We start from the raw sequence: 17,623 nt of genomic DNA, 5'->3' as shown, positions 1-17,623 counted from the left end.
ACAAGACCCCGAGATACTTGAACTCCTCCACTTGGGGCAGGAACTCATCCCCAACCCGGAGTGGGCACTCCACCCTTTTCCGGCTGAGAACCATGGCCTCAGATTTGGAGGTGCTGATCCTCATTCCCGCTGCTTCACACTCGGCTGCGAACCGCTCCAGTGCGAGCTGGAGGCCCTCACCCGATGAAGCCAGGCTGATAGGCTGATATCACAACATCAGCCTTTAAAATAACTATATAACAGTGGTCTGTAGTATTCATTTTACATTTGTGCTTTTGCATCATTGCCTGGTTGCTGCCTCTGATCTCGGGGCACAGTCAAGTTCAAAAGTGTTTTAAACATTAAACATTATTTTGCCATTTGCCTCAGTGTATCACCACACTGGACTTTCAATCAAACAAACAACATCTGACTAAAAACTTTAGACTATCAGCTTTGATTCAACATTTTGTGAAAGTGTAACTTGAACACAGGGTTTGTAAAGGAGTGCTTCTTGGATTCATCACTGCTTGTCAGAGGTGCTCTTTGGAATTGTTTTAAAAAGACACGTTTCAGACGCGTGTTACATGTGTGTTACTATTTAATGTCAAAGGTTTAGTTTGAATATTTAGAAGTCATGTTCTGTGAACAAATGCACACACAAGCCACATTTGACTGGTCTTCAGCTACCAGTGACACAGTTGTGTAGGTCTGCCTGGTTACTGGTTTGGGGTTGGATGAATAATGGGACTTGGAAGGTCAGGATGCTTCTTGAAATGCACGTGTGGATGTGTTGAATGTTCAGGATATTACAGATATGTTGTAAATGTTGTTCATTTTTATGGAGTCGAAACAGGGTTTGTGCCAAACTGCAAGACTGCACAATGTTATGTTTCACTATTTTGTAAAATGAATGTGTCTTTTCTGAACATTAATGTTTTATTACTTTTCTTCCAGCTTTGTTTTAAGGTTTTGCTTTGGGGCTTTTTTTTTTATTTATAAAAATTACATTTGGAGAAACGTAATTATTTATATTAACAAATGAATACAAGTAGTAATAAATACAGTGTATATGTAAGTTAAACTTAAGATATTTGTATATATTAAAAAAATTAAAAATTCCCAGCACACCCCTGCGGGCGGTCAATCTTCAAGCTCGGGTCCTCTACCAGAGGCCTGGGAGCTTGAGGGTCCTGCAGTATCTTAGCTGTTCCCAGGACTGCGCTCTTCTGGACAGAGATCTCCGATGTTGTTCCTGGGATCTGCTGGAGCCACTCGCCTAGCTTGGGAGTCACCGCACCTAGTGCTCCGATTACCACGGGGACCACCGTTACCTTCACCCTCCACATCCTCTCGAGCTCTTCTCTGAGCCCTTGGTATTTCTCCAGCTTCTCGTGTTCCTTCTTCCTGATATTGCTGTCATTCGGAACCGCTACATCGATCACTACGGCCGTCTTCTTCTGTTTGTCTCTCTCTATATAATATATATGTATATATTTATATTATAATTATTATATATATTATAATTAATTTTAGATCACTTTAATAGTTAATTGCACTACTGCGCTCTCAGAATAAAATACATTCCCATGATCGACGGTTGTTTGTGTTTGTGCAGGAATGTGGTAGTGAACCGGAGCAAGGTCACAAAACAATAGCTCTCACAGAGATGCTGCCTCAGACTCATGAAAGTGGGTAACAGGTCAAGGTGTGTGTGTGTGGCTAAGTCTAAACCACGCCCCCTTCTCAACAGTTTTTGACCAATCAGATAGATGCACATTCTCTTTTCTAAGTATGGGTACCACTAAGGTAGAGGGATCTCTGTGCCGGTAGCTGGCTACAGAAAACTGTGGTTTTCTAACCAAAGGGAGATCCATGTATATCATAGGTGTCAAACTCTGGCCCGCGGGCCAACTTTGGCCCGCAGCCTAATTACATTACATGGTATGGTACAGCCTAATTACATGGTATGGCAAAGCCATACCAAATTATTATTAGAGCTGGCCTACTGGTATTATACAGCTAATATATATATTGTTTAGTATTAAGCTTTGCTTGTTCCACATTCAGTTTTTCAGAAAAACTTGTTTGAGTCCATAAGAAAAGATTCATTCTTAAATCTGGAGGAAGATTTTTTTTCCAATAAATATTAACGTTAGCCCGCGACTTTGTTCCAGTTTTGAATTTTGGCCCACTGTGTATTTGAGTTTGACACCCCTGATGTATATGGTCTTGATGCACGTTCAATCATCCAGGTCAGTAAATCTCCAAAAGTTGATTCTGTTCATCTGGACGTTTTCAGTGGAAGAAATGTTTGGTCACTCGCTCAAGTGACGAAATGTTCGCCATCTTACAAGTGTCTGACTTTGATTTATATCTGCTGCCTGAATACAAATTTCTCTTTTGAATTGCAAGTCATGCATTTGTAGCTGTATATTTGCACTCTTTCCTACTTTGTACTGTTGGACAATAACTGACCTGGTATATGCAATTAATGTAGATCTCCCTCCATTCCTTCTCTTCCACTTATTAACTTAGAAAGTGAGCCGAGAGCACGAACTCAGGGTGTTTAACGTCCCAGCGATGAGCTGCTCAGAGCCACAACCTTAACCTCCGAAGACCTGAACTCTTCCACGGCAGCATTTTTCATTTTTCTTTGATATTTGGGCTGATTGGGACCCGATGAATGTAGAAACAAAGAATTACCAGATGTTTTTTCTTTTTTAACTTATTTTTGTTTCTAAGAAAGATGAGATCCACATATGAGGATATTCGTTTAAAATGTCGATAGAACAGTAGCAGCATAACGTCCTCGTGAGTGGATATCAGGCTCCTGTAGAGCAAAATTGAGTATTTTGGTCTAAATAACCCAAAATGTGATGTCCACATATGTGGACGGCCGGTCCTAGGAGGTTAAATAGTTCTCATTCATTCATCCAGTTCAGGATGGGGGGCTGGAGCCTATCCCAGCTGTCATTGGGAGAGTGGACAGGTCATCAGTCTGTTGCAGGCCTAACACACAAAGAGACACACAACCATTTACACTCACATTCACAACTATGGCTCATTTAGAATCACCAGTTAACCCAACCCCACTAACTGCCTGTTCACTGTGGGAGGAAACCCGAGTACCCGGAGAGAACCCACGCAGACAACATGCACGCTCCACACAGAAAGACCCCGGCCTGAAGGTGGATTCAAACCCAGAACTCTGTTGCTGTGAGGCAACAGTGCTAACCACTGCACCATGAACTCATATTTTATTTACTGTATAACATAGTAAACATATTGTTGTTTCAACAAAAACAAATGTATGATTTGAAGAAAAACATTAGTTTTTGTGAATTTGATGGCAGCAACACAGCTCAACAACCTGCAACAGGACCAGTGTGATTTCTATGTTCATTTAAAAAACAAATACGGGTTTCTGGGATTCTTTAAATTAAATTTCAAACAAAGCCCTAACTAGGTCGTAAACTGTAAAGTACAGCATGATTAAATTAAAACACAAAGTTTATCACAAAAAATTAAATATGTTCAAATTACTTAAAATATTTCTAAGCCACTCTTCTGGTTTACATTACAAAAGCTAACTTACACTGTGGGGTTATGCTGTCCTCACTAAAGTTTGTTGCAGGCAATGTAATTTCAGCTATACAGCTAGCTTAACAATCTTTATTCCCAGCACTTCATCCTCCAAGAAACAGGCCGCTTGTTGTGTTTGGCAGGATTTAATGATGAAAATAAATTCTCTCTCTCTCTTTTTTGTAAAACTGTACAAAGAAAAGGAATACAAAATACACAATGAAGACATGTTCCATTACACTGGGAGAATAACATTGTTCTAGCGAAAAACACACGACCACAGATAAAGCATCTGCTGACAAAATACAAGCATCTACCTGCCTCCATATGATTTAACTTCACTATGATTTAAATTCATCTCTATGAATTCCAGGGAAGCTGACTAGTTCTTTTCCTTTTGATCTTGCAGGACATCACCACCACGGCAGGTAAAAGAAATATACGCCAGAGGAATTGTAACCTTTTTCCCTTAACTCAGTGGCCCGTACTCCAAAAATGGCTATGTGAGTAGCTCATAGTAATAACTGATACAACCACAATCGCATTTAAACATTTTAAATCCTGCTAAAATGTATGTCCTTATCAACTGTTCATTGTTACATAACTTATTTTGTTTATTCATTTATCAGTGTCTGTACATGTCACTCTCCAAGGAACATTATTATGATGGCGAGGGTGGCACTGGGTACTTGGCCTGGAGGATTAAAGCCATACAGAGATGCACTGCTAAAGGGAGGCGATTATCATCTGGAGGTAACATTTATAATTCACTGGAAATACATAATACAGTTCCAAACTGTGGTTCTTTATTATTAATGGTTATTAAATGTTGTTATTAGTTTTGATAAAGCTGTGTTTCATATTGTGTAGCACCAGGAGATGGAGCATCGAGTGAAAACCAGTGTGGTGGACCGACTGTCAGACGAGAGTTGCAGTTTGTTACAGAGAAGATGCTGAGTGAGGATGAGTGTAAGGAAGCAATCGCTCTGATGGAACATTCAGCTGATGAAGACACAGTCACAACATGGTCCTTGACCTCCTGCTGTCAAGCAACATACTGTCTGTTTCTCCACGTTTCAAAGATATCGAAGGCTTGGTGAATATTTGTCATTACTTTGACAATGTAAACACACTTGAATATTTTACAGAAAGCAGATATGATTCTCTGTTCTCTATCCCTGTTACAGATCGAACAGGATTTTGTACTGATGTTTGGTGAGGATGTATCAGGCAGGTTGCTGGAGAGGTGGCCAACAACATTCAAAAGAAAGATTATCCAACAAGGCAGGAAGCTTCCTTCTACCACTGACCTGGAAGAACTGTTGCTGACTCTCCTGAGGATGCCACTGAAGTTAATGCTGACATTGGTGAGCTGTTGTTTCTTTGATTAGCACATTCACAGCATATATAATGTTTGTCACAGAACAGCTGTCCTTTTGTATTTTGGGTCTACTCAAACATTTTGTCAATGCATTGAAATGTGTTGTTGATGATGATTCAACTTTATTAAAAACAAATATTTTTGACCTCTCAGCATTGCTTTTACATCTGATTCCACCATCTGGTCAGGGCCGCTAGAGACCAGGAAAGGTGTCAGCTTCTCAAGCAGAAAGACGTCTTGTGCTCTTCAAGAAGCTTTGTTTCTTTTCTATTTTTATGGTGTGAATTACCAGTTTAAGAAACATTTGATTCTTATTGCCCGTCTGTATTTGTCTTTTCAGACTGGAACAAATATCCAAGAGCACCTTGATGCCGTCACTACCAGCACTCAACGCAACCTGCTGTTGGGGTGAAGAAGAATGACATCCACCGGTTCTTCATTATTCTTGACAAGAATGCCATGCAAGTCTACCTCTTCACTTGGTGCTTTTGATGAACTGTTTAAAGCCCATTTTGTGTTTGGCACATCTTAGAACACCATGCTTCACAACATGTACACGTTCATCCAAACCACAGGTTTTAGAAAACATTTAAATACCAAACACCTTAACTATTTTGACCAACAGGCTGACACTGATGTTAATCTACAGCATGATGTGGCAGTTAAAGAAGTTTGTACTACAGGGGAGGTGATGTCAACTAATGTAGAAGAAACACCCACAACATCTGAAAAGGTCAAATAAGAGTCTTTGGATATGTGTGCCTCTGCTGTTACACAGCTCAGGGCAGCTGGATTAAGCCTACTGTGAATAGTTTTGTCTCCTCAATGGAGGAAGTGTTTTTTGAGATTCATACTCAGGCTAAAGATGCAGCCTTACAGAGCGTACCTTTACAGGACACCACAAGTAAAAATAAATATAATAGTAATAAAATAAAGCATTTAGAGTCCTTTAGCCTGGAAAGATGGTGACACTGGAAGAAGGTCCAGAAATTGCTTGGAGCTGTGTTGTCTACCAGTTTGTTTTCAGCTAAGTGGATAATAACACACGGTACAGAGTACCGCCCTGACTTTACCATCTGTACAGATGTAGTGTCTGAGATTCCGTTTTTTTGTAAGATCAAAAGTATTGTTGTGAAAGATGACATTGTGTTGCTCTGCAGAAAACTGATGGAAACCCTGTTGATGACCATTATCATGCATTTAGGGTCAGACTGCATCCCAACATGGTGCTGAAGGTGTTGAACATAAATGAGCTGTGTTGCTTCTTCAAATCAAGTATGGCATTTCAGATTCCTCCCTGTATGTCGTTCTGTATTGCCGTTTTATGCCGAACTAAATTCATTGTTTTAAAGTGTTTTATACACTACATGAGATGTTTTTATATTTTGAGCCTGACATAAAAATAAAGCTGTTAAATGTATTATCTAGTTGTGGTTTTTGCTCACTTGTTTTATATGTAAAAGCATTATTAAAAACCAGGTTTTCATGCTGCAAAACAGTGAATTGACCGTAAAGGTAAAACTACAGGAAGAGTTTTAGTAACACTACTTTGTGTAAAATTAATTACAAATTTTACTCTATGAGAGCTAATTTTCACTAGAGATGAGTGTATGAATAACACAGTATAGAGTAACATCAACTCCCATCAGAGTTTTTGAACCTCCAGTGTTAATTTCAAATAACTCAATTCAGTGTTAAAAATCAGTGGGATTTTACTCAAATAGAGTTAATTTATCACTATGATAGAAATGTGCATTAAATCAAGAGAAAAAGTCTGCATCTTTTTTCTGTTAGAGAAATGTGTCAATATATTATTTTAGAGTTAATACAGTGACAGCTTTACCTTATATGGACTTGTAAAGTCTTTCTGAGCTCAAAGCAAAGTGAAGAGAAAAAGATACATTTAAATAAATGACTAAGAAAAATAAGTGATTCTAAATAGAAAACTGAAAATCCTGTAACTGTGACGTTAACGGCACCTTTCTCAGGTTGATGGTTGTCTTTATTGGATATTTGCAATATCCCACAGGATTAATGATCGCAATCATAAAATGAGTGTAACAGTCAACGTCTAACAGTAAAAATATAAATTACAGACAAACTCTTTAAACTGAGTGGAGGACTCAGTGAATCACAACACGGTGGATTTTTATTTTAAAGCTGTAGCTCCGTGTTTCTGTATGAGTGTGTAAAAGCACTCGTTCATACACAGTAACATGTTAAGAGGAAGCTTGTGTTGTCTGTAGTGTCTGTCTCTGCGGTGCGCTGAAGGTTTAGTCCATCTGGGTAAATGCAATTAAACAGAGGGCTTAATGAAAACATAACTTTAATGTAACTGTAAAAATAACTGAAAAAGAATTATTTAAATTTCATTATTTTTCAATCACCTTAGTTTTTAAATACAAAAAGAAATATCCAGAAACTCAACATCTTTTTTTTTGTACTTTATTTTGTTTGTTCGTTTGTTTGTGTAAAGCAAAAACAAACAAACAAACAAATGTCCCGTTGGTACAACATAAATATTAATAATTCTGAATTCAGAACTGGACAAAAAGGTTTATGGAAACAGTCATGAGATTTTATTTCACGTGACTTTTTATTGGATTCATGTGACGAAGTAAATTTAAGGCTCGGTTTCACAGGTGCGAGCGGAAAACGCGTCACAGAAATACATATTCAAACATGAATATCTGTTGTAAAATATCAAAACAATATTATTGTCTCTTAATCATATGGAAATTACAGGCGTATTATGATCCCAGTAAAACTGACACATCTGGGTTTTAAATGCCTGTACACGTGACTGTATGTTTGAGTCGTTTTTTGTCATGTTGAAGTTCAGCTTTACAAAAAATACAAAACAAAACTGCACAAACCAGTTTGTAAACATACTTCAGGATGTCTGCTTAAATAAATAAACTGGCGTTACTTGAGCAGAGGTGTCAGTGGTTGCATCACAGCGTGCGGTCAGCTCTCAGTGCTGACGCGCTGCTGCTGCAGGTGGACCAGGCGCGCTGATCTCTACCTCCAGGCTTCATTCTCACTACATTTGCCACTTGTTGCCTAAAGAAAGCGGGCGCTCCGGCATTTATGACTGAGCCGCTTTACGCATTTATTCCTGAGCATGTTCGTGTTGCGCCTGAAAGAAGACTCGTGATTGGGCTGTTTCGGCAACATGGTTGATAACTCACGTGTAACTGCTAAGTCTGTGTTGGTAAGCGTCCGGACTTTATGTTATTTTGTCTTTACATCCAGTTCCGTCCATGTTTTCTGCGCTCACAGAACTTTTCACCTGCGGCTAACATGTGTCGCGTGCTATGCTCTTTATGACAATCTGATATCCGACCACGTGGCTTACTGAAGGAAGCATTTGATGTGATAATATTTACGACCAACCGCTTTTCCCTTGCAGCAAAGCTGTTTCTCCTCTGGCAGCAGCCTTCCACGCCAAACACCCCACAGCCCGTATCCCGGCGCACAGTCTCACCAGCTCGGCAGCGGCGGCATGAAACTCGAGGCTGTCATGGAAAACCTGCAGCGCCAGCAGGCAGCGCGCCTCGCCCTGGAGGAGAAGCTCCGGCAGGCGGAGAAAGAGAAGGAGCTCCGCTGTATGGTGGAGTCCCAGATCCACCAACAAGCTCTGGCTTTCCGCCACTATCAGCTGGCGATGCCAGGCGCCCTCTCCGCCGGAGCTGAAAGCTCACCCCCAGGAGTGACCCCTCCTCACATGGAAGTCCGTATATGCGCCGAAGACGGGAACTCCAACCCCGGTATCTGCGTTAAAGACCGGGACGGGGAGGGAGATGACACGGAAGAACAGGATCTCATGGACCAAGACGAGGTCGGGGACGATGTTGGGTTAAACCAGTCCTCTCTGCAGGAAGCGTGCGTGTCTCAGCATCTCAGAGTCTTCGCTCCCCACGGTCACGCAGACTCTCCATCGTTGCACGCCGCGTCGCAGAACCACGAGTGGACCTATGAGGAGCAGTTCAAACAGGTAAGCCAGCACTGACCCACTGAACGCATCGCCCTCCTGTCGGAGCTCGCTCTGCCTCTGTGGAGCTTTCATTTCACGTTTTCATTTATTGAAACGAACACACGTTTGGTTTTGTATGGAAATAGAAGACTTTAATGCGCGCGCGCGCGCGCGCGTGTGTGTGTGTGTGTGTGTGTGTGTGTGTGTGTGTGTGGGTGGTTGTTTGGGCTCAGAACATGTTCCACTCTGTAGTGTGCTGCTGCTGTTTTGCAGACAGAGCTTCAAACTTCACAGTTTACGCTGTAAAAGCTCCTACAGAGCACACGTACCTGCTGAGGTGTTTTACACACAGTTTGTTCTGAACCACGGCTGGAAGTAACCCACAGTTTTGGATGGTCACAGGATTTATTACGTTTACATTTAGTGACTTTGAAAATATTAATATTATATAATATGAATAATATCCAACCATTAAGCTTGTCAGAGAAAAGGCTGCATCAGCATAATGTCTGAACAACATAACTGATGGGTTTGTAACCACAGTGATTCTAAGTCCTCAGATTTTGTTAAATGAGTTGATTCTGCAGAATTTTTGAAAAAAATTTTTTAGTAAGTAACTAACAAATCAGGTCTTGTTAGATGTAAGACATCAGAGTGTGTTTACGCTTCGTTAGCAGTTACAGGTGAGTCGTTATGTTTCCCAGTTGCTTCAGTCACATCTATACTCTCCCAGTCATGGACCGATTGATTGTGGATGTTTCAGGTCATCTTTTGCTTACGATGGATCATCCACAGCTTTGCCTAAACATGACGCGTACATAGTGACTGCATTATGCTTCACATTAAAGGACGAGAAACCAGAGCGTCTGTATGAAGACAGCTGTGTGCGGAGGACGGTGACCTGACACTCATTATTCAGTTTTTTCTTTTCTAGGATTTGTTTATGTGACTACAGATTTTATTTTAATATCACAGAATAATAATATTGATGTTTCAGATCACATATAGAGTAAATCTTCAATCAGGTCATTTAAGAAACACATTCATTTGTTATGAAGTAATTCTTTGTTTTCTGTAAATTCATGCACGTGTGGCCACAGCCTGCGTGTTCCATGTGTATGTTGTTTCATTATTGTGGAGGTTATTCATGTGCAATCTTTCAGTTATGGGACAATCAACCGATGGTTGTGTCTGCCGAGCAGAGTGGAGCCGACATATTCAGTGTGCTCAAAGCCGCAAATCAGAACCACAGGCGGTAAATGAGTCTTTGAAAATAGGAACGAGATGTGGGATGAATATAACGGCTCGCTGAGGAGAGAAAGGTCAACGTCACTTATATTTGTACTGTTTTACTTTGAATAGTGTTTAGCACAAACGATGCTGACGGGCAGCTGTTCAAGCTTATTTTAACTCTTAATTACACAACAGCAGACGACATGAAGCAGATTCTATAGAGATGAGTCAGAAAAATAAAAGAAATTCCTGAGATACAAGAAGTTGCTGAGCAGTGCTGAAATAAAAAGATGTGAGGCAGAAAGAGAGAGATGTCGCACAAAGTTTAGGCAGAAACTCAGACGTGCCAGAAGCTGCACTGTGGAGATTTCCCGTCTGGCGCCCACACAAGAGTTCTGGGATTTCCCCGTCTGGAAGTCGAGTCACTGCCACACTATTACACAACAGAAATCCCACCACACTCTGGGCTTTCTCTTCTAAATGCTCTCACAGTCTTAAACAGTGTGCGGCCTCAGAATCAGTCTCAGTTGAAAAAATTGTGAGACATGATGTTTTTGCCTGGTGATCCTGTCATAATCCTAAAACTTGTGTTGTTTGCAACAACTACATTTGTATATGTGCTAATATAAACACATTTTTAATAACACAGCAGAGTCGTGCTGTGTTACTGCACTGAAGTCAGTCATGAACCGTCACAGTTCTGCACGCTGACACAAACAGAACAAAACATTTCTTCCTTTGGCTACAACCAGGTGATGTCAGGTCACGTGCTCGGAGGTGGAGCGTGATGGAGCACAGCTCTGGAGGAGTGTACGATTATCGTGCAAAAGCATCAGCACAGACGCACACATCTAGTCAAGAAGCGAGAATGCTGTTAAAGCCGAGTGTATGCTGATTGCAGCCGAGCAGGTAACAGCAGTCGGACTCTGCGTGTGTCATAAACTGTGAGAGGAAGAGCCGCTCATCAGTCAAGTGTTGCTGTGCAGCTGTAGCCTGATGTTGACCAGTGATTATGTCACAGGGCATTTTCACATCACTTTACAGAGTAGATCAAAGTACTCTAACAACCATCTCTGACACGTATACAACTCACTGCATCCATTCTGACATATTATGTTTCCAGACATTTGACTCTATGAGACAGTGGACGGGAACGTGTGCAGTGTGACAGTGGGAGAAGGCACACAGTGAAGAGTGGGCGTAACCACTGTGGCTCAAAAGGCTGCATTATTTCAATAAAAATAACAAGTAAAGTGTAATCATTACTTTTTGTATTACACATGCAGAAACATCAATAAATTACTTTTTTGTATGTGTAATGCAAAAATTGTTTATTTTTTTTTAAAAATATTTGAATTATTTGGTTTCAAATAGACGCTTCACAGCATGTCACACACAGAGATGTTAAAAACACTCCTTTTGTTCTGAAAAAGGAACTTCTGATGATGACTGAACCAGCAGAGCACATCTTCCTGTAGTTTCTTTCAATCTCCATCTAGTGCTGAGGGGCGCGAAAACCTAAAGACCTGAAGAAGAAACACGTACGCAGCGCACTCGAAAACCAAAACTTCACAGGATGCTGCAGGATGCACCGTGAGATAAGAACCGTATTTCCCAGTTTACTTGGATCTGGAGTTTTGTGCCACGTGCACCAGCGGAGGACAGAAAGCTTGTGTTGAAGTTTCTCGGTGCATCTCTGGAATCTCTGCATTTTTAAAAATCTTTGTGTTTATTTGTGTATTCATCATAATATCTAATGCGTTTGTCGCAGATTTTTAAAAGTCATTTGTTTACTGTTCGGGACTTGTTTTAATATCTGATTTAATAAACTGATCATTGATTTTCTCACAGGAAACGATAAAATGCAACACAATCTTTTCTCCTTTCTTTTAATACTCGACTGCTCAAAATCTTTACATGTACAAAAAGCATTAATTCAATTAAGAATAACAAGTGAATAATGACTATGTATTAGTTTATGCTTGGAGAGCTCCTCCTCAGGTTCTTGGTTAAAAATAAATAACTAAACAGCTGCAGGGCAGGGGCGGATCTAGAGAAATTTTCTTGGGGTGGCATGAGGGTGGCAAAGAAATCAAATGGGGTGGCAAAATCAAAGCCTCCCCCCCCCCCCCCCACACACACACACACACATATGCAGGTGGTTACATATGGTTAAAATAATTCAAATGCAGTAAGTATACACGTTTTTCATATAAATATAGTCTATAACTTAATTATTGTCTGTAGCCCACATAATTACACACTTTAGTTACATGAAACATGTGAGTTTCTGTATAGCATGTATAATAAATGAACATGTAGCCCAATAAGTATAAAATCCAGAAAGCTACACAACATGGGGCGCTTCATTTACAAACACAAGTCTAACTTAAGTTTCACTGTTTTTGTTAGAAAACAGTCACATTGTTGCAGCTTAAATGACACAAAATGTCAGAAATCTGCACCGTCATGAACAAAAATTTAAACCTAATTTTTCATGATTTGTTGGATGAACCCTGAGGTCTGAAATACAACCGGACATTTTTGACTCCTTTTGAGTTTATGTTTGTGTTTCACCCTCAGATTGTTTCATTTTATTTTTCCCCTTGCCTTGTTTGGTGTCATTTTTTTCAGCTCAACTGAATTTAGTTGTTTTTTTTCACTGACATACTGTTACTGATCTGAAATCACACAAAGAACTTAAAATCCTAGTAGTATTTTTTTACGGTAAAAAAACCCCCCACAGACATGTTGAGTAAATTTTTATAACTTGAAATGCAAATATAAATTTTTGTAAACATGGTAAATGGCCTGTATTTATATAGCGCTTTACATATCCAGTCATCCACCCATTCACACACAGGTGATGGCAGCTACATTGTAGCCACAGCCACCCTGGGGCGCACTGGCGAGGCTGCCGGACACTGGCGCCACCGGGCCCTCTGACCACCACCAGTAGGCAACGGGTGAAGTGTCTTGCCCAAGGACACAACGACCGAGACTGTCCGAGCCGGGGCTCGAACCGGCAACCTTCCGATTACAAGGTGAACTCCCAACTCTTGAGCCACGATCGCCCCCCCATATATATAAACAACTATTTATCTAAAAATGCAGCCAATACACCTGCCGTTTCTTTCATTTTGTACAACCATTTAAAAATATTACTAAAACTAAAATAAGAGAACAATCAGTTGTCGCAGTAAGATGCCCCACAAATGATGTGTGCCAGTAAAAAAAAAGTTTGTCCACCAAAAGATAGAAGAGCACAGGGACAAACCTGCAGGCCTGATAACAGCAGCTGTATCACTCCGCTGGTTTTCTACTTAGTGACAGTGTTTACAAATGTGCCTCTGTGACATTCATTAGTGCCCTCACTGACACACTAAACAAAACGACTACACAACACAACACACTAAGTAAACACTCCACACTAAACGTCACAAATCTGCCACATCTAAACTCACACTCCCTCTCTCTCTCTCTCGCTCTGTCTCGCTGCCGTTACCGTCACTCCTAAAACTTTTCCCTCTTCCTAAACAACCAAATCCCACATGTTGACTTTGTTTTTTCAAATTGGTCGACATGGTGCATTTTTCCACCGATAGGAAACATGTGGCTTTTTTCCTTTCTTTACTGTTTTCGTGCTGTCCTTAGAAAACGCTTAAAACACACACACACAAACGTGATGGCAGTGTTTAGAAAAAAGCGTGGCTGATATATTTTATCATAACTCTGGATTTACTGGCCTGTAATTAAAATTTAAAAACTTTGAAGTCCGAACTTTCAATGTGGCTGAAACAGAGACTCAGCGTGGCTGCAGCTTATGCCAGCTTACATCAGTCATGTGATCTGGAGGTGCAGCGTGTCTGTGGACCACAGAGGGTTAATAACACTCACCTTCCTTCCTTTTCCAGAGTGTAACATCCACCCACCTGTGTAAAATCCTAATTTCCCATGGTGTTGTTCAGAATGTGCTCTGGCACGATCATAAGCATCGCTTGCTACTGAAAACAAGAAAAAAGCCGTCCTGCTATGGGCTGAACCATTTGTTGATGGTGGGGGGGGGGGGACGACGACACTATGCAATATATTCAGTTTTAGCATTTATATTCACTGTTGACTGTAACTACGCTCAAACTGTTAATGCTGTCTTATTTTAATAAACAACACTGTCATATGCAAAACTGGGGTGGCAAGGGATCATTTTAGGGTGGCACTTGCCACCCCATGCCACCCTTCTAGATCTGCCCCTGCTGCAGGATAGTGGTTGTGGAACGAGCTCCGTCTGTAGTATCATTTCAATCCCCTCTTCCTGGCATTTAAATCAACCATAAAACTGTCCATCTTCTGATCATTTGTTAATGTGAAACCTTTAAGTCACAATTCATAACAACAGCAAAGGTGAAAAAACAAATATTCCTTCTTTACAATGACGACATGATTTTTGAAAAGAACCAACTGAATATATCCTTTCTGTTTACAATTACTGTATTTTGTTTCTCACCTTATTTTTCCAGTTTTTCCACTTATATGAAAACAAATAACAGCCTTTTAGTATTTAACATCATATTTAGCACATTTTTAGTATACACAATACATATGTCAGGGTTTTGAGCTTTTTGTGAGTTGAGGAGTTATTTTGGTTTGAAGAAGGGATTTATGTCTATTTTCATAGTCTTCTGATAGTGGTCTGATTATTTGTTCCTTTGTGCTTTTAGTTGTCCTGTCTTGTACTTTGCCTTTGTTTTGTTGGTTCCCTTTGGTGACGCCTCCTGTATCGCTCTGCTCTCTCTTTGCTCTCTGTGGTTGTCTGATCTCCCCGTTTAGTTGAGCCAGGTGACTTGTCCCAGCTGTTCCCCATCCTCTCATTATCTTCCTCCTCTGTTCAGTGTTGGGTCGTCTCTTGTTCCTCGTCGTGTTTCCATGCCTGCATGTTGCCTGGATTTTCCATGTTCAGGTTTTTAAAAAAAAATCACATTCAAGGTTTTGTTCTTTGTCTTTTTTTGTTTAGCGTGTAGTTTTCCCAGTTTAGTTCTAGTTAGTTTCTCCCCAGTGTGCAACTGCCTCTTGTTTTTGTACCCTTTTTATCAGCCTTATAAAACGGCTCACATTTCGTTGATATTCAAGTTTTGTTCCATGTTCCTTTGTGTCTGCATTGTGGGTCCACTCTGCACAATTCATACAGTCTGCCTCGGCACACTGACACCACACAGCCAAACAGTGACAGAACAACATGAGCCTTTAAACTCAAAGCTGTTGGAGTACAGGCAGGAACTGAAGAGACTGCTCAAGATCTCCAGCTGCATTCACAGGACCACAGGTATAAGGATGATTTCTCTTGGACTGGCACTTATGGATATTCTTAGCAAGAACTCTTCCGCTTTTCCACAGTCTCCATTCTGTCCTGGTCTTCAGTTGCTTTGAAGGAGTCAGGGCCATGAGTTTGCTCTGTCACTCACCTCGACTTCACTGCCATAGTGGACCAGGTCTTCCATGCTTATCTCCTGGTCAGCCTCCCTGCTCGCCAGTTTCTGTAGGGCAGTCATTCTCAAACTGTGGTACGCAGGAAGTCTCCAAGATTTATTTTTTTTAGGATATAACTATTTAAAATATACATACATTAAAAATTCTTTACCACAAGGTCACTGAAACTGAGTTTAAATTAGGTTTTGTCCTTTTTGGAAAAAAGGCATATTCTTTTTTATATCAGGCAACAGCCAAATTTACTAGGCAGCCTGACGAGGAGCTAAAAGGGCAGAGAAACTAATGAAAAATGACGATTCAAAGGCGATGCAATCCTGGCTTGGAAAACTCCAGCTTTGACCTAACAGCTGTTTATATTAATGTGGATTAAGAGTTTTACCTTTACTTTCACATAAGGTTGTTTGGATTAATAACATTTCTTGTCGGGGAGCAGAACAATGGTCTGAATGCTTTGTTGTGCCAAACACGCACACAAGAGCAGCGTTATCAACTGTCTGTATCCTCCTCTTGTTAATCTTTACGTTTTGTGTATTTATTTTATTTTTCATGTTATCATCAGAGTGGGTATAATGGCAGAGTGGACAAGGTGGTGAAGGCTAGGTTGGCGAGAGACCGGTAAAGAGTGACGCGTGACAGGAAGGGGGTGGTGGAGGGACAAACGTCTAGCAGGAAGCCATCAGACATGCTGGGTCTCCAAATGATGCATCTGCAATGAAACACACTAACAAACAGGAGTGCTGAAACCTGAAGCCACGCATCTCTGTGACAGCTTTGCATCCACCCCAGCAGAGGGAAGTGGGAGGCCCCTGATGGAGCGAGGAGACGGGTTGGAGAAGAGAATGAGCACATCCAGACCTGAAGATGCACTTATCTGTTTCATGTTGATAGCGATAGTCCAACAGGAAAGCAGTACCCCTCGGAGATTTCAATCCCCAGGAACAGAGTGTCAAAGTTATAATCCACAGGAAGACAATGGGAATCCAAGTCCTCTTAAATTTCTAATCTAACACGGCGAACATGAGCAGAGAAAAACCCATAAATGACAAAACCACTTTGTAAGTGCACAGTTTGGGCAGCGGTTGATCCCTTTTTCTGCAGCAGTTTCCAACTGTGAACCTTCTGAACCACTCATCTCACAGACGACAAAGGCAGCATCTCTTATCTGCACAACTTTCATAGCTGCTCATCCTTTGTCCCTTCTCACTCTTTCATTCGGAGCATCACATCTTCTGAGATAACATCTGGTTACATAGAAATACTTTCTCTCACTTGTTTCCTTCAAATCTCTGTGTGTCAATCACAGTATACTCAGTTATTTATTTTTAATGATTGTCAGACATTCTCTGAATCGTTGCTTAATCATTCTGACCAAGAACTAAAAGCAGGCAAGATTTGGGCTGTATGCCCTGTTTGCATTCCTCGCTGGTACAACCAACCCAGTACAGATGACACAGGCCAAATCACAGTAAAAGGTCAGGAGGTTAGGTATCAGCCTCATACTTTATGTCTTTGATTAAGAATAAAGATGACTTACTATTAGCAAAAGCACAAATAGATAAACTCTGTTCTTGAACTTTGTATTAAGATGTTAAGACCTGTAACCCTCTCTGGGACGTGATGACAGGTGTGCTCATCTCTTTCTATCCCCCTTTCCTCAACAATACACATAAAACTGTATTATTGGAAAACTGTGCATCAAAAGTAAAAATAATAATTAGTTTTAGAATTAAATGGACTGGTTCTTATACAGCACTTTTTTTTTTTTAGAACTGTTTATTTAGTAATTTTTGTGGTAATAAACAAACAAACAAACAACATGTTAACGTTCTCTGACATGAGACCATTTAAGACAGGAAAGAAGAAAAAAACCAGACCAAGATTAATACAATAACATGTCGTAGAGATTTATAGCTTAATATTACAATGTTCCAGAGTTCTTGTTCGTTCACCCAAATCTGGCCACACAGTTCCTGGTAGAAGATCTT

The 17,623-nt window shown here is 40.6% G+C and overlaps 1 protein-coding gene across 1 annotated transcript in view; it reads left to right on the top strand.

Moving 5' to 3' along the window:
• The first annotated feature begins 7,831 nt into the window (after positions 1–7,831).
• arid3c (AT rich interactive domain 3C (BRIGHT-like)) overlaps positions 7,832–17,623 on the top strand; it is an 81,316-nt gene continuing 71,524 nt past the window's right edge. Inside the window, exons 1-2 of the mRNA XM_004558654.3 lie at positions 7,832–8,159; positions 8,358–8,942. Coding sequence (XP_004558711.3) covers positions 8,121–8,159; positions 8,358–8,942 — 624 coding nt within the window. The 5' untranslated portion in view covers positions 7,832–8,120. The remainder of the gene's footprint in view (positions 8,160–8,357; positions 8,943–17,623) is intronic.

The sequence above is a fragment of the Maylandia zebra genome, linkage group LG12 (genome assembly GCF_041146795.1).
Source record: "Maylandia zebra isolate NMK-2024a linkage group LG12, Mzebra_GT3a, whole genome shotgun sequence".
Lineage (NCBI taxonomy): Eukaryota > Metazoa > Chordata > Actinopteri > Cichliformes > Cichlidae > Maylandia > Maylandia zebra.
This window is presented reverse-complemented; position numbering and strand designations above follow the sequence as displayed.